Source organism: Salmo trutta, unplaced genomic scaffold (genome assembly GCF_901001165.1).
Source record: "Salmo trutta unplaced genomic scaffold, fSalTru1.1, whole genome shotgun sequence".
NCBI classification, from domain to species: Eukaryota; Metazoa; Chordata; class Actinopteri; order Salmoniformes; family Salmonidae; genus Salmo; species Salmo trutta.
In genome coordinates this window covers 2409001-2432639 of record NW_021822962.1, presented here as the reverse complement: position 1 = coordinate 2432639, position 23639 = coordinate 2409001, and the positions used below count along the sequence as shown (strand labels likewise).

Here is a 23639-nt window from a genome sequence, read left to right as displayed (position 1 = left end):
GGCCCCATTGTAATGGCTGGAATGTAGTAAAATGGAACGGAGTCAAACATGGTTTCCATATTCTTGATGTGTTTGATACCGTTCCAATTATCCCATTCCAGCCATTACAATGAGCCCGTCCTCCTATAGATCCTCATACCAGCCTCCTCTGCCAGACAGTACAAACAGTAAATGTCCCTGACATCTGATCTGTTGTACCATGAAAGGCAGAGGAGAGCAAACATTAGATCACATAAAAGACTTGAACTATCCTTAGCATTACTGAAACATCAACAGGTAGAGTGAGACAGACTTACTGTACAGAGACACAGGGAGATTCTTTATAGTGAGTGAGACATATTGAGATATGATGCTGGCTGTGTGTGTCACTGTTGTCCTGGGCCTTCTCTCAGTGAGTGGCTCCCAGGCGGCCCCTTTAACCTGTGAGGATCTCCTGAGACCACTGGAGCTGAGCAGTGTCAGTGTCGATCAGGTACTATCTACTGAACTGTACTGTCTGTCTGTCTGTCTGTTGGCCCGTCATCTGTCTGTCAGTCCGTCCGTCTGTGTATGTCTGTCCGTCTGTCTGTCATCTGTCTGTCTGTCAGTACATCCGTACGTCCGTATGCATTTCCGTGCGTCTGTCCCTCTGTCCGTCTTCTGTCTGTCCATCTATTGTTAGGGAGACATGGTTGTATGTGTCAGCTAACCCAGTTATTGTCTATCTGCCTTTCCATCTTGCAGACTCTGGGGAAGTGGGTGTATATTGCTGAGAGTTCAGATCGTCCTTTCTGGGAACAAATACTGTATACATTAGTACACAGTGCCTGGATAGAGGTCTCTGTCCCAGTCAGTACCCAGAACAACATTCTTGACATCGCCCAGTTCTATGGTTTCGGTATTCCGCATCAAAATGCTTTTGGATTCGGATGCTCCAGGATCGACTCTAACTTTACTCTGCATGACAATATCACATGGACCTCAGTGATCCCCATCACTGTTACTGAGGTTCTCCTGACAACGTGCTCAGACTGCCTCCTGACCCTGGAGAGATGGGATGAGGATGGGAAGACCTACACCTCTCTAACACTCTACAGTAGGAGAAGGGAGCTCACTGCTACTGAACTGGACTTCTATAAGAAACAGGTGGATTGTCTCAGTCTGCCACCAGCGATGTTCGTGGATCCACAGAAAGATCTCTGTCCCGACACAACTCCACTCTTAGAAGATCAAATTGTGAAGGAAGTTGAGAGTGCAGTTGAAGTTATTTCAGAGATTCCAAGAATGCTCAGAAATACATTTGAACAATTAAAGAATTCTGTTTATCAGTCATTTTCTGACATTTTCGGTTAATGAGTAGTTGCCTCCTCCTCCCTGATTGGTTTGCTGCCCACCATGTATTGTACAGTAACCCAGGGTTACAGTACCTAACCCAGCAAGCCTGTAAAATGTCCCTGATGCCTTGATGTGGGACCAAAATCCTCTCTGCTAGTGTTGCTCTACATTCAACACAATAAATCCAGATTAAGACAAATATGATTTACATTGTTTTGTTTGTCCCAATAATCAGCTACAATCGGGAGCATTTAAAATGAAAAGGAAATAAAAGAATGGGTGATACTCTACTTCAGGGTTTCTCAAACTGGGGTCTGGGGCCCCCAAGGGAACGTTCCGTTTTCTCCCCTAGCACTACACAGCTGACTCAAATCATCAACGCTGATTGATTAGTTGATTATTTGAATCAGCTGTGTAGTGCTTGGGCAAAAACCAAAAGGTGCACCCCTTGGGGTCCCCAGGGCCGAGTTTGGGAAACCCTGTTCTACTGACATCACTTACAGTAGCCTACTCAACGTCTCTCATCGACAGCAGGACAATCATTCCTAAAACATCAACACCACTCATTATGTTTAGGTCATTGCTTCTTTTATTTGGCAGTTTACATGTTTCCTTGTCTTTAGCACAGAAAATAATGAGATGGTACATGCCATGTTGACAGAACCCCAAAGCTTTATTCAGCGAAGCTTGAGACACATGGAGGGAGAACACTTGTACTGTAGTAGTCAGCTTGTGGAGGATGCAGGCAGATCGTTGTGACATATCTAAAAAGAGTCATTTTAGTGGGCTGAATGTGGAGCATCCATTCTCTGTCTATGGAACTACCAGAGAGAGGACGCTGATGATATGACACCTCACTTGAAACACACACACACACACACACACACACACACACACACACACACACACACACACACACACACACACACACACACACACACACACACACACACACACACACACACACGTAGACTTAGAGTGAACATGTGTTGGTGTTAGTCTATCAAGATAAAGGAAAGGGGGCTTTAGAACATTCTACTGGCCAGGATGTCATGTATGGTGGCTCTATGATGTCATAACATTCAAGTCTCCAGACTCAGTGGACATATCAGACTAGAGTAAACTAAAGTTAATCACCTGGCCTGCATCCCAAATGGAACACTATAGCCTTATAACTGCACTACTCTGGTCAACAGTAGTGCACGTTATAGGGAACAGGCTGCCATATATAGTCAGGGGTCAGTCTGGAGGAAGTGATAAACAGTTGATCCCTCTGGAGACACATTGTTAAAGAGGACCAATCACCTCTCTTGTTCCAGCTACCTCAAGATCCTTTCAGGACATGTGGACATTTTAAGCCGAGAGTTTGGCAGATTGTTAATGTGCGTTCATAGCGTGTGTAGAAATGTCTGTGTGCGTGTGTGAGTGTGTGTGTGTGAGTGTGTGTGTGTGTGTGTGTGAGTGAGTGTCTGTGTGCGCGTGTGTGTGAGTGAGTGAGTGTGTGTGTGTGTGTGTGTGTGTGTGTGTGTGTGTGTGTGTGTGTGTGTGTGTGTGTGTGTGTGTGTGTGTGTGTGTGTGTGAGTGTGTGTGTGTGTGTGTGTGTGTGAGTGTTTGTGTGTGTGTGTGTGTGTGTGTGAGTGTGTGTGAGTGTGTGAGGTGATAAAATGGGATGCGCTGTCAGGATTCTGAGTTCACGACCTGTTAACATTCTTCACAAAGACACAGAAACTGACATCATCAGAAAACAATACAAACGCCAGCTAACAACCAACTCACAACACCAAAAAACACTTTCACAAAAAAATTATTGTACATTCAAATTTCAAGAACCAATAAATAATTAGATAACAAATTAAACATTTGAAATTGTACAACGCAGTACATTTGATACACTTGTTTGCGCTCAATCAGCCTAGCCTACCCATCAAGATAGATACAAAAATGAAGTATTTACAAAATAATACCCATGTTTTCATGTTGTTGATTTTTTCCCCTTCGAAAAAAAGTAAATCATTAATTATCCAATTAAAATACTGTTGATACTGATAGTGTGTGTGTGTGTGTGTGTGTGTGTGTGTGTGGAGGGGTCAGGTGGGTGATGTAGTGTGTTGGTAGTGAAGTCCTCCACCCTCCAGGCCTCCAGGGCTTGGTGTCTGCTGTGGAGTTTCCAGGGGTGAGGCTGGGTGGAGGGACGTGGTTGGTGGACGTTGGGGAGAGGTGGGGCTCACGCTGTCAGCTCTTCCCTCAGCTCTTTGTTCCTGCGCACCACGGCTGCATGTCTCTCCTGAAACACAGGACACCGACACCACAGATAGAGAGGAGGAAGTTGATATCCACACTGGACAGGAAGTTAGAGCTATAGCATATGCAGTCAGGATGCACCCCTAGTGGTCTCTTAGAATTGTCACGGCTCCTCCCCTGCTTGCAGGGGCGGTTCCTCCTGCAGGCAGAGGAGGGTCATTAGTGATTGGAGCCACCTGGGCTCAGGGTATAAAACTGCTCCACTAACCTCTCTCTTTCTCTCTCCCTGCTCCTCCAGGTATGATCCTGTTTTGTTTGTTCCTTTGTAGGTTTATTTAGTTTCCACTCAGTCATGTTCACACACACATATTCACACATCCATGCACCTTACATACACCTTACATTATGACATTTCCACACCTCATTCCTTTTTCTTTGTGTAGAGTTAATAGTTTTGTTTTATAATAAAGAACTTTTTGAATTGGCCTATACCGGTTGTTGATGTCCCCTCATTTTTGCCACAGGCTATGAGCCGGCCTGTGACAGAATGAAGACTCTATTTTAATTGTAGTTCTATCATTCTAATTCTAGATCACACCTTCTCCTGCAGGCGATCCATCATGGCTGCCAGGTTGGCCTGGAGGTTCTCCTTGATCTGCTCCATCTTACATTACTAAGACATTACTACCCTGCTACACCATTACTGCTACTACCACAGAACTACTACTACTGCAGTACTACTACTACTACTACAATGCTACTATTACTAATACGACTACAGTACTACTACTACAATACTAATACTACTAATACTACTACTACAGTAGTACTACTATAGTATTACTACTACTACTACCTCTACGACAACTGCTACAGGACTGCTACGACTACTTCTATTACACTACTACTACAGTATTACTATTAGTACAGTGCTACTACTACTAATACAATACTACTACAGTACTACTAATACTACTACTACTACAGTGCTGCTACTACTACAGTATTGCTACTACTACTAATAATACTACTGCTACTACTACACTGCTGCAACTACTACCACATAACTACTACTACTACAGTGCTGCTACTACTACAGTATTGCTACTACTACAACTACAGTACTACTGCTACTATCACTACTACCGCTACTACTACTACTGTACTACTACTACTACTACTACTCCACTACTACTACTACTGTACTACTACTAAAACTACTACAGTACTACTACTCCACTAATACTACTACTACTACTACTGTACTAATACTAATACTCCCACTACAGTACTACTACTCCGTAACTGCTACTGTACTAATACTACTATTACTACTACTACTGCTGCTACTACTACTACAGTACTACTACTACTACCACCTCTACTTTTACTACTACTACCACCTCTACTTTTACTACTACTGTACTACTACTACATTACTACTACTGTACTAATACTACTACTAAACTCAGCAAAAAAAGAAACGTCCTCTCACTGTCAACTGAGTTTATTTTCAGCAAAGTTAACATGTGTAAATATTTGTATGAACATAACCAGATTCAACAACTGAGACATAAACTGAACACGTTCCGCAGACATGTGATTAACATAAATGGAATAATGTGTCCCTGAACAAAGAGGGGGTCAAAATCAAAAGTAGCAGTTAGTATCTGGCAGAGGTGGGACCAAGTCATTGTTTTACAAGTCACAAGTAAGTCTCAAGTCTTAGCACTCAAGTCCCAAGTCATGTCCCAAGTCAAGACAGGCAAGCCTGAGTCAAGTCTCAAGTCAAGACCATCAAGTGTCAAGTCTCAAGTCCTAAACTTTGAGTTTCGAGTCCTAAACAAGTCATAATGTGCTCATCACCAAATGTAATACCATTTCATATTTTTAACAAGAGTAATAGTATTTTACATTTACGCAAATCATGAATGCTTTTAAAAATATCTATATATGTATTACTTTCCAAATAAAGTTATATTTCCATGGAAATACATGGGTAGCCATGAGAAAGCCCCCCCCCCCAATAGTGATCGACTATCGAGGATCGCTAACCTTAACACACACACACACACACACACATCCCCTCTCTGTGTGGTTACAGTAGGCTAACGTATGTCAATGGTTTAAGGAATTGCAGTAACATCAGGCAGGATTTAAGCTACCAACTGCCTAGCCAGTTGTAGCTCAATCTTTGGTGCAATGATCACGTTCCCGCACTGACTGACTGTGTGGAGGATTATTTATTTAACGTTACGTTAGCCTACATGATACACTAGTAAAGTAATAAAATATATAGCTGTCGGCTATATTAGCCACGACTTACCGTTCTTCGTAGTTTCAAATGTCAAACAAAGTTGGAAATTGTTGCGCCTCCGTCTGTCATTTTCTTCCCGCATGTTTTGCAACTTGCAATCCGTTTTTTGTTGATACAGTGTCGTCTTTATATCCGAAAATAATAATTTTGGGTATCATCTTTCCAAGGGCTCCATCTGAATTCCCCTGCTGACGTTCCTCTGCACTGCCGCACAACTTTTTCTCAGCAGGCACAATTTGATTGGCTGCTGTCCGATTCAAACTGTAATCCGTTAAATTAAGAGTTAATGCGCTGCACACTTTTATTAATAGCATCATTTTTATTATTTGGACTTGGGGAGGGTGTCAGGTCGAGTCATAAGGCTCAAGTCCAAGTCAAGAGTCATTGGTGTTAAAGTCAAAGTCGAGTTGCAGGTCATCACATTTGTGACTGAGTCTGACTCGAGTCCAAGTCATGTGACTCGAGTCCACACCTCTGGCATCTGGTGTGGCCACCAGCTGCATTAAGTGCTGCAGTGCATCTCCTCCTCATGGACTGCACAAGATTTGCCCGTTCTTGCTGTGCGATGTTACCCCACTCTTCCACCAAGGCACCTGCAAGTTCCCAGACATTTCTGGGGGGAATGGTCCTAGCCCTCACCAGGGGTGGTTCTGGGGGGGGGGCAGTGCCCCTGTGACAAGAATTTTAGACCCCCTTGTGGCCCCCCTAAATGTGGAGTATGACAATTTTTACACAACAAATTTTTGCTATCGTTCTTTTTTTTACATCCGTTACTAGACAGTGGTAACGTGGAACACTAATGATTATGAACATGGTCTTTTGCCTGCTAATGCCTGCAATGCAGTGAAGAAAACGATATGACAACAATAACGTCTAATGTAACTGGCCCCTTTAACAGTAAAACTGGCCCCAGCTTGGCCCCCCCCCAAGTTGAAATGGTCTAGAACCGCCACTGGCCCTCACCCTCCGATCCAACAGGTCACAGACGTGCTCAATGGGATTGAGATCCGTGCTCTTCGCTGGCCATGGCAGAACACTGACATTCCTGTCTTGCAGGAAATCACACACAGAACGAGCAGTATGGCTGGTGGCATTGTCATGCTGGAGGGTCATGTCAGGATAAGCCTACAGGAAGGAGGAGGGAGGAGGATGTCTTCCCTGTAATGCACAGCGTTGAGATTGCCTGCAATGACAACAAGCTCAGTCCGATGATGCTGTGGCACACCGCCCCAGACCATGACGGACCCTCCACCTCCCTCCACCACGGACCCTCCACCAGTTGTTGTTGCCATCCTGGACCTGTCCCGCAGGTGTGATGTCCGGATGTACCGATCCTGTGCAGGAGTTGTTACACGTGGTCTGCCACTGCGAGGACGATCAGCTGTCCACGATCAGCTGTCCATCCTGTCTCCCTGTAGGGCTGTCTTAGGCGTCTCACAGTACAGACTGCAATTTATTGTCCTGGCCACATCCGCAGTCCTCATGCCTCCTTGCAGCATGCCTAAGGCACATTCACGCAGATGAGCGGGGACCCTGGGTATCTTAATTTTGGTGATTTTCAGAGTCAGTAGAAAGGCCTCTTTAGTGTCCTAAGATTTCATAACTGTGACCTTAATTGCCTACCATCTGTAAGCTGTTAGTGTCTTAACAACCGTTCCACAGGTGCATGTTCATTCATTGTTTATGGGTCACTGACCAAGCATGGGAAATAGTGTTTAAACCCTTTACAATGAAGATCTGTGAAGTTATTTGGATTTTTAAGAATTATCTTCGAAAGACAGGGTCCTGAAAAAGGGATGTTTCTTTTTTGGCTGAGTTAGCTACTACTACTCCATTACTACTGCTACAGTACTTCTGGCTAGTCTTCTTTCACCTTCTCCTGCAGGCGTTCCATCATGGCTACCAGGTGGGCCTCCCGGTTCTCCTTGATCTTCTTCATCTTCATGGTGTCTCAGTCTGCAACCAGTGACGTTCATGGATCCACAGAAAGATCTCTGTCCCGACACAACTTCCTGTTTCTCGTAACAGAAGTAGTGTTTACCACTATGGTTTCATACCTCTGGTTAACAAAACCCACTGGGTGTTGGTCTACAAACTGACCTCATAATCTAGCCACATACCCAGCAAATACACTTGTTACAGTCCCTATTATTGTGTCTTTTACAGTCAGTATGTTATGTTGACCCCTGAGTTCAGGTTGTTTTTACAGTCAGTATGTTACATTGACCCCTAAGTTCAGGTTGTTTTTACAGTCAGTATGTTATGTTTGACCCCTGAGTTCAGGTTGTTTTTACAGTCAGTATGTTACGTTGCCCCCTGAGATCAGGTTGTTTTTACAGTCAGTATGTTATGTTGACCCCTGAGTTCAGGTTGTTTTTACAGTCAGTATGTTATGTTGACCCCTGAGTTCAGGTTGTTTTTACAGTCAGTATGTTACATTGACCCCTGAGTTCAGGTTGTTTTTACAGTCAGTATGTTATGTTTGACCCCTGAGTTCAGGTTGTTTTTACAGTCAGTATGTTATGTTGACCCCTGAGTTCAGGTTGTTTTTACAGTCAGTATGTTACGTTGACTCCTGAGTTCAGGTTGTTTTTACAGTCAGTATGTTATGTTTGACCCCTGAGTTCAGGTTGTTTTTACAGTCAGTATGTTATGTTGACCCCTGAGTTCAGGTTGTTTTTACAGTCAGTATGTTACATTGACCCCTGAGTTCAGGTTGTTTTTACAGTCAGTATGTTATGTTTGACCCCTGAGTTCAGGTTGTTTTTACAGTCAGTATGTTATGTTGACCCCTAAGTTCAGGTTGTTTTTACAGTCAGTATGTTATGTTGACCCCTGAGTTCAGGTTGTTTTTACAGTCAGTATGTTATGTTGACCCCTGAGTTCAGGTTGTTTTACAGTCAGTATGTTATGTTTGACCCCTGAGTTCAGGTTGTTTTTACAGTCAGTATGTTATGTTGACCCCTGAGTTCAGGTTGTTTTTACAGTCAGTATGTTACGTTGACTCCTGAGTTCAGGTTGTTTTTACAGTCAGTATGTTGTGTTGACCCTTCAGTTCAAGTTTTGTTTAAGAATAGGTTCATTTCAGGAACTCAGAACTAAAATGTCACTTATTTGCTCCAGATACTCATTTTAAATGATGTAGTCTGTCCACAGGAGATTAGGAGTCTTTTTAGATTAAGCAACAGTGGTGGAACTGTGAACCCAGACAGCAGAGCAGGACAGTGGGAGGAGCTACAGGAGAACGACCTCATTGTACTGGCTGATCTGTTGTACCATGAAAGGCAGAGGAGAGCAAACATTAGATCATATAAAAGACTGGAACTATCCTTAGCATCATTGAAACAGGCAGAGTGAGACAGACTTACTGTACAGAGACACAGGGAGATTCATTATAGTGAGTGAGACATATTGCGATATGATGCTGGCTGTGTGTGTCACTGTTGTCCTGGGCCTTCTCTCAGTGAGTGGCTCCCAGGCGGCCCCTTTAACCTGTGAGGATCTCCTGAGACCACTGGAGCTGAGCAGTGTCACTCAGGTACTATCTACTGAACTGTACTGTCGGTCTGTCCATCCACCTGTCTGTCTGTCTGTCTGTGTATCTGTCTGTGTATCTGTCTGTCTGTCTGTCTGTCTGTCTGTCTGTCTGTCTGTCTGTCTGTCTGTCTGTCTGTCTGTCTGTCTGTCTGTCTGTCTGTCTGTCTGTCCCTCCGTCCGTCCGTCCGTCTGTCTATGTGTGTGTGTGTGTCTGTCCACCCATGGTTAGGGAGACAGGGTTGTTTGTGTCAGCTAACCCAGTTATTGTCTATCTGCCTTTCCATCTTGCAGACTCTGGGGAAGTGGGTGTATATTGCTGAGAGTTCAGACCGTCCTTTCTGGGAACAAATACTGTATACCTTATTACACAGTGCCTGGATAGAGGTCTCTGTCCCAGTCAGTACCCAGAACAACATTCTTGACATCGCCCAGTTCTATGGCTTCGGTATTCCGCATCAAAATGCTTTTGGATTCGGATGCTCCAGGATCGACTCTAACTTTACTCTGCATGACAATAGCACATGGACCTCAGTGATCCCCATCCCTGTTACTGAGGTTCTCCTGACAACGTGCTCAGACTGCCTCCTGACCCTGGAGAGATGGGATGAGGATGGGAAGACCTACACCTCTCTAACACTCTACAGTAGGAGAAGGGAGCTCACTGCTACTGAACTGGACTTCTATAAGAAACAGGTGGATTGTCTCAGTCTGCCACCAGCGATGTTCGTGGATCCACAGAAAGATCTCTGTCCCGACACAACTCCACCCATAGAAGATCAAATTGCGAAGGAAGTTGAGAATGCAGTTGAAGTTATTTCAGAGATTCCAAGAATGCTCAGAAATACATTTGAACAATTAAAGAATTCTGTTTATCAGCCATTTTCGGACATTTTCGGTTAATGAGTAGTTGCCTCCTCCTCCCTGATTGGTTTGCTGCCCACCATGTATTCTACAGTAACCCAGGGTTACAGTACCTAACCCAGCAAGCCTGTAAAATGTCCCTGATGCCTTGATGTGGGACCAAACTCCTCTCTGCTAGTGTTGCTCTACATTCAACACAATAAATCCAGATTAAGACAAATATGATTTACATTGTTTTGTTTGTCCCAATAATCAGCTACAATCGGGAGCATTTAAAATGAAAAGCAAATAAAAGAAGGGCGATAGTCTACTTCAGGGTTTCTCAAACTGGGGTCTGGGGCCCCCAAGGGAACGTTCAGTTTTCTCCCCTAGCACTACACAGCTGACTCAAATCATCAACGCTGATTGATTAGTTGATTATTTGAATCAGCTGTGTAGTGCTTGGGCAAAAACCAAAAGGTGCACCCCTTGGGGTCCCCAGGGCCGAGTTTGGGAAACCCTGTTCTACTGACATCACTTACAGTAGCCTACTCAACGTCTCTTATCGACAGCAGGACAATCATTCCTAAAACATCAACACCACTCAATATGTTTAGGTCATTGCTTCTTTTATTTGGCAGTTTACATGTTTCCTTGTCTTTAGCACAGAAAATAATGAGATGGTACATGCCATGTTGACAGAACCCCAAAGCTTTATTCAGCGAAGCTTGAGACACATGGAGGGAGAACACTTGTACTGTAGTAGTCAGCTTGTGGAGGATGCAGGCAGATCGTTGTGACATATCTAAAAAGAGTCATTTTAGTGGGCTGAATGTGGAGCATCCATTCTCTGTCTATGGAACTACCAGAGAGAGGACGCTGATGATATGACACCTCACTTGAAACACACACACACACAAACACACACACACACACACACACACACACACACACACACACACACACACACACACACACACACACACACACACACACACACACACACACACACACACACACACACACACACACACACACACACACACACACACACACACACACACACACACACACACACACACACACACACACGTAGACTTAGAGTGAACATGTGTCGGTGTTAGTCTATCAAGATAAAGGAAAGGGGGCTTTAGAACATTCTACTGGCCAGGATGTCATGTATGGTGGCTCTATGATGTCATAACATTCAAGTCTCCAGACTCAGTGGACATATCAGACTAGAGTAAACTAAAGTTAATCACCTGGCCTGCATCCCAAATGGAACACTATAGCCTTATAACTGCACTACTCTGGTCAACAGTAGTGCACGTTATAGGGAACAGGCTGCCATATATAGTCAGGGGTCAGTCTGGAGGAAGTGATAAACAGTTGATCCCTCTGGAGAGACATTGTTAAAGAGGACCAATCACCTCTCTTGTTCCAGCTACCTCAAGATCCTTTCAGGACATGTGGACATTTTAAGCCGAGAGTTTGGCAGATTGTTAATGTGCGTTCATAGCGTGTGTAGAAATGTCTGTGTGCGTGTGTGAGTGTGTGTGAGTGTGTGTGTGTGTGTGTGTGTGTGTGTGTGTGTGTGTGTGTGTGTGTGTGTGTGTGTGTGTGTGTGTGTGTGTGTGTGTGTGTGTGTGTGTGTGTGAGTGTGTGTGAGTGTGTGTGAGTGTTTGTGAGTGTGTGTGAGTGTTTGTGAGTGTGTGTGTGAGTGTGTGTGTGTGTGTGTGTGTGTGTGTGTGTGTGTGTCTGTGTGTGTGTGTGTGTGTGTGTGTGTGTGAGTGTGTGTGAGTGTGTGTGAGTGTTTGTGAGTGTGTGTGTGTGTGTGTGTGAGTGTTTGTGTGTGTGTGTGTGTGTGTGAGTGTGTGTGAGTGTGTGAGGTGATAAAATGGGATGCGCTGTCAGGAGTCTGAGTTCACGACCTGTTAACATTCTTCACAAAGACACAGAAACTGACATCATCAGAAAACAATACAAACGCCAGCTAACAACCAACTCACAACACCAAAAAAGACTTTCACAAAAAAATTATTGTACATTCAAATTTCAAGAACCAATAAATAATTAGATAACAAATTAAACATTTGAAATTGTACAACGCAGTACATTTGATACACTTGTTTGCGCTCAATCAGCCTAGCCTACCCATCAAGATAGATACAAAAATGAAGTATTTACAAAATAATACCCATGTTTTCATGTTGTTGATTTTTTCCCCCTCGAAAAAAAGTAAATAATTAATTATCCAATTAAAAATACTGTTAATACTGATAGTGTGTGTGTGTGTGTGTATGTGTGTGTGTGTGTGTGTGTGTGTGTGTGTGTGTGTGTGTGTGTGTGTGTGTGTGTGTGTGTGTGTGTGTGTGTGTGTGTGTGTGTGTGTGTGTGTGTGTGTGTGTGTGTGTGTGGAGGGGTCAGGTGGGTGATGTAGTGTGTTGGTAGTGAAGTCCTCCACCCTCCAGGTCTCCAGGGCTTGGTGTCTGCTGTGGAGTTTCCAGGGGTGAGGCTGGGTGGAGGGACGTGGTTGGTGGACGTTGGGGAGAGGTGGGGCTCACGCTGTCAGCTCTTCCCTCAGCTCTTTGTTCCTGCGCACCACGGCTGCATGTCTCTCCTGAAACACAGGACACAGACACCACAGATAGAAAGGAGGAAGTTGATATCCACACTGGACAGGAAGTTAGAGCTATAGCATATGCAGTCAGGATGCACCCCTAGTGGTCTCTTAGAATGAAGACTATTTTAATTGTAGTTCTATCATTCTAATTCTAGATCACACCTTCTCCTGCAGGCGATCCATCATGGCTGCCAGGTTGGCCTGGAGGTTCTCCTTGATCTGCTCCATCTTACATTACTAAGACATTACTACCCTGCTACACCATTACTGCTACTACCACAGAACTACTACTACTACTGCAGTACTACTACTACTACTACTACAGTACTACTACTTCAATAGTACTACTACTAATACCACCACTACTACTACTACTACTACTACTACTACTACTACTACTGTAGTATTACTATTACTACTACTAATACTACTACAACAACTACAGTACTGCTACTACTACTGCTATTACAGTACTACTACTACAGTATTACTATTACGACAGTAGTACTAATACAGTCCTACTATTACTACAGTACTCATACTACTACTACTACTGGTAGCTAATACTGAATACATTATTACACAGTGCCTGGATAAAGGACTTTGTGCCGTTCAATGTCTTGGACTTCTATGGCTTCAGTATTCCGGATCAGAGTACTCTGATGCTCCAGGATCGACTTTAACTTTACTCTACATGACAATAACACATGGACTTCAGTGATCCCCATCACTGCTACTGAACGGGACTTCTATAAGAAACAGGTGGATTGTCTCTACTACTACTACTACTAATACTACTACTACTACTACTACTACTACTGCTACTACTACTACTACTACTACATCAATACTACTACAGTATTTCTACTACTACTCTGACTACTATACTACAACTACATTACTACTACCACAGTACTACTGCTACAACTACTATTACGACTACTCCATTATTACTACTATTACTACTCCATTGCTACCACTACCACTACTACTACTACTACTACTATTACTACTACTACTAATCTATTACTACTACTACACTACTACTACTACTACGCTACTACTACTACTACTGCTACTACTACTACTACTACGACTACTACTACTACTACATTACTACTACTACTACTACTACTACATTACTATTACCACTACTACTACTACTACTTCATTACTACTACTACTACTACTATTACTACTACTACAACTATAGTACTACTACTACTACTACAATACTACTACTACTACACTACTAATCCTACTACTACTACTACTACTACTACTACTACTACTACTACTACTACTACTACTACTATTACACCATTATTGTTTCTACTACTACTACTACTACTCTACTACTACTACTACTACTACTACTACTACTACTCCATTATTCCTACTAGTACTACTACTACTACTACTACTACACTACTACTACCACTGCTACTAATATTACTACTACCACTACTACATTAGTACTACTACTACTACTACAGTACTACTACTACTACTACAATAGTACTATTGCTGCTGCTACTCCATGACTACTACTACAGTACTAGTACTAATGCTACTACTACTCCATTACTACTACTACTACTACTCCATTATTACTACTACTACTACTACTACTACTACTACTACTCTACTACTACTACTACTACTTTTACTACAGTATTACTACTACTACTACACTACTACTACTACTACTACTCCATTAATACTACTACTACTGCTACTACTACTACTACTACTACTACTACTACTACTACTACTCCATTATTACTACTACTACTACTACAGTAGTACATCTACACTACTTCTACTACTACAACTACTCCATTAATACTACTTCTACTACTACTACTCCATTATTATTACTACTACTACTACTACTACTACTACTACTACTACAGTACTTCTGCTACTACTAATACTACTACTACTACTCCATTACTACTACTACAGTACTGCTGGCCAGTCTTCTCTCACCTTCTCCTGCAGGCGTTCCATCATGGCTGCAAGGTGGGCCTCCCGGTTCTCCTTGATTTGCTCCATCTTCATGGTGAGCTTCTCCTCTGCCATTTTGCTGAAGTTGTTGTTCTCTTCCATGGCCTTGAGCAGCACATCCCTCTCATGCTCCCTCTTCTCTGCCAGGGCCCTCAGCACCTGGGCCTCCTGGGACTGGACCACAGAGAGACCATGGATGTCACCATAGAGTTGGCATCACTAGAATGGTCAAAGCACCTCAGACCACAGTAATTTGACTGGTACATTCAATATGGCTGCTGATCCATCCACCACGGAATATGAACTTAAATGGGACAGCTGTTCTGTTGATTCTAATTATATGGATATTAATAATTATATCAACATGCGGGGCCCTGGGGTTGCCTACTCAAAGATCTAGAATTATATACACTCTAAGGAAAAAAAGGTGCTATCAGACAGCAGACATTTTGGTTGCGGGTAGAACCACGGAACCAAAAAGGGTTCTACTAAGGGGACAGCCGAAGAACACTTTTGGGATCTTTTTCTTAGTGTACTGCAGTTTTATCATTCTGGTTCTATAGTTCTACTACTCACCCTCCTCCGGTCCTCAGCTGCCTCCAATTTCTTCTGGATGTCCTCTAGGGACACCTCCCTCTTGGGGGGTGAAGTGATGCTGTGGGCCGCATCTGACACCGGGGAGGGGGGCTTCAGAATCACCTCAAAGGCTTGGCCCGACGCCCGCTTGTTGATTGGCTTCACCTCCATGTCTGAAAACAAGTGAAAAAGTTTATTATTTTTTTCTGTGGTCTGGTCTTCTGGGTTCTGGTCTTCTGTGGTCTGGTCTTCTGGGTTCTGGTCTTCTGGGTTCTGGTCTTCTGGGTTCTGGTCTTCTGGGGTCTTGTCTTCTGGGTTCTGGCCTTCTGGGTTTTGGTCTTTTGGGGTCTGGTCTTCTGGGTTCTGGTCTTCTGGGGTCTGGTCTTCTGGGTTCTGGCCTTCTGGGTTCTGGTCTTCTGGGGTCTGGTCTTCTGGGTTCTGGTCTTCTGGGGTCTGGTCTTCTGGAGTCTGGTCTTCTGGGTTCTGGTCTTCTGGAGTTTGGTCTTCTAAGTTCTGGGTTCTGGTCTTCTGGGTTATGGTCTTCTGGGTTCTGGGTTCTGGTCTGGGTTCTGGTCTTCTGGAGTCTGGTCTTCTAAGTTCTGGGTTCTGGTCTTCTAAGTTCTGGGTTCTGGTCTTCTGGGTTCTGGTCTTCTGGGTTCTGGTCTTCTGGAGTCTGGTCTTCTAAGTTCTGGGTTCTGGTCTTCTGGGTTCTGGTCTTCTGGGTTCTGGATGGTTGGTAATTGAGGTGATAGCCAGTATCTTCCTATTGCATTCTTACTCACGGCTAAAATGATTTTAGAGAGCAGTTTGTCAGTATTGTTGAGTGCTTGTGGAGAAATTCTGAGATACGTTATGTTATTTGGATGTCCAGTTTAAACATGTCTTTTAGACATTTTGAGATTAGTTTAGAGATTATGTTTGTCCAGGAGGGTTGTAATATAGGACATGTCCAAAAGATATGGGAAGATGCGTGCATGTGAAACCACTTCATTATGTAGAGATTGGAGATTATGTTTGTCCTGGAGGGTTGTAATATAGGACATGTCCAAAAGATATGGGAAGATGCGTGCATGTGAAACCACTTCATTATGTAGAGATTAGAGATTATGTTTGTCCAGGAGGGTTGTAATATAGGACATGTCCAAAAGATATGGGAAGATGCGTGCATGTGAAACCACTTCATTTCATGTGTGTCTTGTGGATGTTTTTCTGAGGGGTTGGAATTAAGCATGAGACAGTTCTCTGTTGGACATCCATGTACTTTGGACAATAAAGTCATGTTCTTCAGTTCAGGAGGACATCCAAAACAATAAATAAATATCCACAAATACAATAAAGGGCACAGCTCCTGGATTGAGCTGAAATGGCATCAGGTCAACTACAGTGAAATTCAGACTACAATGCTTTGACTTGATCTGAAAGATGACGCATTGGAATTAAAAAGTGTTGTGTCACGTTCCCCAGCAAGGAAACCAAAAATGTCACTCCAACAAAAGGGGGAACAAAGAGTCCCTGACCAACAACCAAAACGAAACAGGTGGGGTTTAAGGAGGGGTTCTGAAATGCACTCATGTGGGTGTCCACTGAAAGTTGACTAGCAACAACAACTGGAACATAAAAGATACCCACCATGAGACCCACTAAATTCACCAAGAAGAGGCAAACAAAAGAAAACCAACACCAAACTTCAAGACAGGAAGCAAACCAAAAAAGTGGAGCAAAATAAAAGCAACTAAAGGATTTTATTTGTCTAGAAATCAAAACAGGGCGCGCCAACTAAAGGAGTTAACACTCCGCGTCTATACAGTACCAGTACAGTACCATCTATACAGTACCATCTATACAGTACCAGTACAGTACCATCTATACAGTACCAGTACAGTACCATCTATACAGTACCATCTATACAGTACCAGTACAGTACCATCTATACAGTACCATCTATACAGTACCAGTACAGTACCATCTATACAGTACCATCTATACAGTACCAGTACAGTACCATCTATACAGTACCATCTATACAGTACCAGTACAGTACCATCTATACAGTACCATCTATACAGTACCAGTACAGTACCATCTATACAGTACCAGTACAGTACCAGTACAGTACCATCTATACAGTACCAGTACATTACCATCTATACAGTACCAGTACAGTACCATCTATACAGTACCATCTATACAGTACCAGTACAGTACCATCTATACAGTACCAGTACAGTACCATCTATACAGTACCAGTACAGTACCATCTATACAGTACCAGTACAGTACCATCTATAAAGTACCAGTGTTGTACCATCTATACAGTACCAGCGGTTGTACCATCTATACAGTACCAGTACAGTACCATCTATACAGTACCATCTATACAGTACCAGTACAGTACCATCTATACAGTACCAGTACAGTACCAGTACATTACCATCTGTACAGTACCAGTACAGTACCATCTGTACAGTACCAGTACAGTACCATCTATACACTACCATCTATACAGTACCAGTACAGTACCATCTATACAGTACCAGTACAGTACCATCTATACAGTACCAGTACAGTACCATCTATACAGTACCATCTATACAGTACCAGTACAGTACCATCTATACAGTACCAGTACAATACCATCTATACAGTACCAGTACAGTACCATCTATACATTACCATCTATACAGTACCAGTACAGTACCATCTATACAGTACCGGTACAGTACCATCTATACAGTACCATCTATACAGTACCAATACATTACCATCTATACAGTACCATCTATACAGTACCATCTATACAGTACCAGTACAGTACAATCTATACAGTACCAGTACAGTACCATCTATACAGTACCATCTATACAGTACCAATACAGTACCATCTATTCAGTACCAGTACAGTACCATCTATACAGTACCAATACAGTACCATCTATTCAGTACCAGTCAAAAGTTTGGACACACCTACTCATTCCAGGGTTTTTCTTTATTTTTACTATTTTCTACATTGTAGAATAATAGTGAAGACATCAAAATTATGAAATAACACATGGAATCATGTAGTAACAACAAAAGTGTTAAATAAATAAAAGTATATTTTATATTTAAGATTCTTCAGTAGATACCCTTTGCCTTTGAGGTTACCTGGAGATGTGTTGGGTCATTGTCCTGTTGAAAAACCCTTGAATGAGTAGGTGTGTCAAACTTCTGACTGGTATTATATATATATATACATATATATATACTGGAACATATTATTTGATTTATTTTTATTTTACAATCTTATTTTTCCTCTTTTATTTTTTTCTTATAGTTTCCTAAAACTCACGTGTTTTTGAAAAACTCACGTACGCTTCTATAACTCTCGTCCCTTGGAACGAGCTCAACCAAGACAATACTCAAAACAAATTGTGAGCCAGGGCAACAAACTGGCTAAACGCAAAACGTATTAACTGCCCACCCTTGGGAGATAATCAGCAACCAAGTTGTCCTTACCACAGACATGTCTAATTTCAAGAGGAAACTCCTGCAATATCTGTAGTAACTTTCCTATCCTGATTGGTTCTTACCTCTCGTGTGACCTGGTTCTTACCTTCGAACTCACAGACGACCAGCTTGTTTCGTGCCTCTGGATAGAAGCAGGAGCAGATGAGGGAGAAAACAGACAGCTCCTTCATCTTCTCTTTGTAAGCTGAGGGAATACAAACACACCAGACTGTTAACACTGCTACGTGGAGGAGTCCAAAATGGCCCTCTATTCCCTATATGGTGCTTTAGCACCCTATTCTCTATATAGTGCTATTTAGCACACTATTCTCTATATAGTACAACAGTAAAGCACTATAGGGAACAGGGTGCCATTTTAGACACAACCAAAGTCAGACACTATAATGGCACCTATAGGAGATAACATTGTCATTTTGCTGTTTATTGACTGTGGAATAAAGATCATTCATACAGGCTTGCTTCACACCGACAGAATTAAAGCCTTGTCCGAGCCAGAGTGGCCCATACAGAACATTCATACAGGCTTGCTTCACACCGACAGTATTAAATCCTTGTCCGAGCCAGAGCGGCCCATACAGAACATTCATACAGGCTTGCTTCACACCGACAGTATTAAAGCCTTGTCCGAGCCAGAGCGGCCCATACAGAACATTCATACAGGCTTGCTTCACACCGACAGTATTAAAGCCTTGTCTGAGCCAGAGCGGCCCATACAGAACATTCATACAGGCTTGCTTCACACCGACAGTATTAAAGCCTTGTCTGAGCCAGAGCGGCCCATACAGAACATTCATACAGGCTTGCTTCACACTGACAGTATTAAAGCCTTGTCCGAGCCAGAGCGGCTCATACAGAACATTCATACAGGCTTGCTTCACACTGACAGTATTAAAGCGGCAGGTAGGTAGCCTAGTGGGTAGTGGTTGGGGCGGCAGGTAGCCTAGTTGTTAGAGCGTTGAGCTAGTCACCTGAAAGGTTGCTAGATCGAATCCCCAAGCTGACAAGGTAAAATTCTGTTGTTCTGCCCCTGAACAAGGAAGTTAACCCACTGTTCCTAGGCCGTCATTGTAAATAAGAGTTTGTTCTTAACTGACTTGCCTAGTTAAATAAAGGTTAAATAAAATAATAAAAATCCTTGCCAGAGCAGCCCATAACTGATCATGAATTTCTGTTGAACTTGAGCGGTACCAATGAATTCTATCATGATCTGATAACAGTAAGCTAATGGGCATTAGCTAAAGGATAGATGCTACTCTATCTTAATAGTGTTTTAACTGTCATTATTACGAGGAAGTCATCACTTCAATAGGGATTTCAATAGGGATTTAGAAGAGACAGGCTGTGTCCAAATTCAAAATGGCACCCTACTCGCTTTGGATCAGGGCCCCATATGGCACACACAAAGTCTCTACCTCAACACCAACACCAAAATGAATACCTACTGTTTAACTATCACCCTACTGTATTAGGTCCTAGTAGCCCTGACTTCACTAAGGTACAGCATCAGAGAGCTAGAGAAAGAGCTCTGTCCGAAGAAGACTGCAGATTGTCAATACTGATTAGCCAACTACTGCAAAGGCCAGCAGCGTGTGGAGCGGCCCATTGCTGCAGGGCTGGCCACTCTCCCAGCCTGCTGTCTGGCGGCCCACTGCTCAGAACAGCCTGCTGCCACATGTCATCAGAATCACTAAGACCCAATGGAACTGCATGAATCCATTTCCATTCCATAATAGAATGTAGGCCCTACTGAACATAGCCTACTGAACATAGAATACATTCCGGCACTATGGAACCCCAAGAGCAAATATTTCTAGGTAAAACAGAGATCAGAGAACAGGAAGTAGGCCTATGACTTTTAAGTGTTGGCTAATTCTATTGTCCGACTAGACAGAAAAGAGAATCAATTCTTTTGGATAATCAATCACTTTTACAGTTCCACTGAGAAACAACTCAGAAAAATGTCAAGACATAAAGCAACAAATTGTTTTCTCTCCCCCTTTATTGTGTGTTATGTTGACATATAACAGTTTAATTCAGTGTAGAATCCTTCACTAAAACAAAATACTCTAGGCCTTATTGTTTTGCATTGGCATATCATGGCTGATATTAATGACAAGGCCCTTATTCATTTATACTTTTTGTTTAATATCTTAAATGTAACCCACATTTACTGTAATATAAAACACACAAAACTGCCAAATGATCCTAAATACATATCAGCCAAATTATGGTAACAAATACATGACTAACTATTGTAGCCCAACAAATGACCACTGAATTAAATGCATTGTCAGCATGCCCCTTTCATTCACCTACAATTCATTCTCTGTCATATTCTAGCTCAAACAAGCGACATAACCGTTATACGAGTATACTCATAAAAGTACATAAATGAAAAAAGGAATTATATCTCAGCCTGTCAGACTGTGTTGAAATGGTAGTCAGACCGGCGTATTGGGTGGGGTCTCTCTGCATTATGCTTCTACTAGAGCCGCCGCCGTATCACCAGCAGTAGGTGCAGCGTTGTAAATAAAACCGCTATAAATAAGAAAAAAACTATCGCGCCAACATCTCAACCAGAATAAATCTTACACTTGATATAAAATCATATCATCCATAAAATGTCCAATCTGTAAGAGCAGTTTTTGTCTGTCGTCCCTATGGGCCCATATACTGTAATAAAATAATGAGGATGATGCAGGTGTCCGCTCAGATCTCAGCCTCCATCCCTATAACAAACTCTAACAATGATCAATGCTGAAAAATCGTACTCGCATCCTTACCAATTGCAGTTTTGGCCATGGCTGTCTGCGGGTGTTGCAGCTATGGTCAGAGGGGCGAAAATGTTGTTTTAAGGCACTGAGTCAGCGAAAAAGACAAGACCGGGGGCTGAGATCAGGATGAGAATTGCGGAGCGAGCTGGAAGATGGGAGTGGTTGAATTATGAGCGTCTCTGCGCACGAGCAGATTGCTTGGCCACCCTCAGTCCTTTGACGCGCATCTCTCGTCGAGATCAGACATTCCATCCACAGCAATATAATAGGCATAGTAAAATGTAAAATGTTACAGAGGTACATTTCGAGGAAAAACGTATATAGTATTCTATTTGAAATGTTTAAATACTTACAAATACACTACATGACCAAAAGTATGCTGACACCTGCTGGTCAAACATCTCATTCCAAAATCATGGGCTTTAATATGGAGTTGGTCCCCCCCCTTTGCTGCTATAACAGCCTCCACTCTTCTGGGAAGACTTTCCACTAGATGTTGGAACATTGCTGCGGGGACTTTCTTCCATTTAGCCACTAGGGCATTAGTGAGGTCGTGCATTACACATGGTGATCTTAGGCTTGTGTGCGGCTGCTCAGCCATGGAAACCCATTTCATGAAGCTCCCGACGAACAATTCTTGTCCTGATGTTGCTTCCAGAGGCAGTTTGGAATTCGGTAGTGAGTGTTGCAACCGAGGACAGAGAATTTTTACGCTCGACGTGCATCGGCACTTGGCGGTCCCGTTCTGTGCGCTTGTGTGTCCTACCACTTCGCGGCTGAGCCGTTGTTGCTCCTAGACATTTCCAATTCACAATAACAGCACTTACTGAACAGTTGACCAGGCTAGCTCTATCAGGGCAACAATTTGACAAACTGACTTGCTGGAAAGGTGGCATCTTATGATGGTGCCACATTGAAAGTCACTGAGCTCTTCAATAAGGCCATTCTACTGCCAATGTTTGTCTATGGAGATTGCATGGCTGTGTGCTCGATTTTATAAACCTATGGAACGCATTCATGACCTAAACACATTCACAGGTCCCAGTTGAACGCGCCCCTAGCTCACGTATGCTATAGGCTACCAGACTTTGTGAATGGCTTCAGACACAGCCAAAAAGGGAAAACATGGAGCATCATCACAATGTTGGTATAGAGAATTAGTGCATTTATCAATGAGACAAGGCAATGCTGCTAGGGGCATGATTCAATCAATGATCAATGTCAATCAATTGAAATATGCATGAGAGAAATCCCAAGGCCTGCCCGACACTATGGGCCAGTTTCCCGGACACAGCTAGTCCTAGACTATAAAGATAGTGGCGATTCTACACTGATCTTGCTTTTACATCCAGGTCCAGGTCTAATCTGTGTCCGGGAAACCTCCCCTACAGGGACGGCTTCTGTATCTGTATTTATTAAGGATCCCCATTAGCTGCTTCCTAATGTTGATGACATAAACCCATTTTTATCACACTGAAATATTGACACTATTTGTGGTTTTATTGCTCATTAGCTGACATTAAAAGCACTCAGTTACATATGTTCTCAGTAACAGGACTACATGTTGAATGTATGATTATGGTTTCAGAGCAACATTTTCTAGTACAGTACAATGCAGTGCTGATAAGTCTTCAAAGTAGCTAAAGTGGTGCAGAGAAGTCTTATCTTTATTATTCATAACTTGCTCGTTACTATAGCTACAGCATATAAAACTAAAATATACATACTGGTGAATTAAAATAAAACATTTAATCTTAAAGGCTTGGGGTTAAAAAAAGATCAAGAAGTTTAAAAAACAAACTGTGTATAATATATTTTCTAATGTTATACAAAGCAACAACTTATGGAACAAGTTACTTTACTTCACTCAGCATTGGTTTATTTGGTATAAAAACAGAGG

At 42.6% G+C, this 23639-nt stretch overlaps 2 protein-coding genes across 4 annotated transcripts; one reads left to right on the top strand and one right to left on the bottom strand.

Moving 5' to 3' along the window:
• Positions 1-203: 203 nt before the first annotated feature.
• Positions 204-10490, top strand: LOC115187792 (uncharacterized). 3 transcript variants are annotated; one of them, XM_029746830.1, is made up of 2 exons: positions 204-472; positions 9701-10490. In XM_029746830.1, the coding sequence occupies exons 1-2, from the start codon at positions 347-349 to the stop codon at positions 10307-10309; spliced, it is 735 nt and encodes a 244-aa protein (XP_029602690.1). In that variant the 5' UTR covers positions 204-346; the 3' UTR covers positions 10310-10490. The 3 variants fall into 3 exon arrangements, with proteins under 3 accessions (XP_029602690.1, XP_029602689.1, XP_029602691.1); XM_029746829.1 differs by lacking the exon at positions 9701-10490 and adding an exon at positions 724-1515 and having other exon boundaries at positions 219-472; XM_029746831.1 differs by lacking the exon at positions 204-472 and adding an exon at positions 9206-9410.
• Positions 10491-12096: 1606 nt separating this feature from the next.
• LOC115187717 (stathmin-2-like) lies at positions 12097-21911 on the bottom strand. The gene is made up of 5 exons (XM_029746712.1): positions 21749-21911; positions 19051-19149; positions 15459-15631; positions 14865-15056; positions 12097-12869 (listed from the first exon to the last, which is right to left on the bottom strand). The coding sequence occupies exons 1-5, from the start codon at positions 21765-21767 to the stop codon at positions 12810-12812; spliced, it is 543 nt and encodes a 180-aa protein (XP_029602572.1). The 5' UTR covers positions 21768-21911; the 3' UTR covers positions 12097-12809.
• Between the last annotated feature and the right edge of the window lie 1728 nt (positions 21912-23639).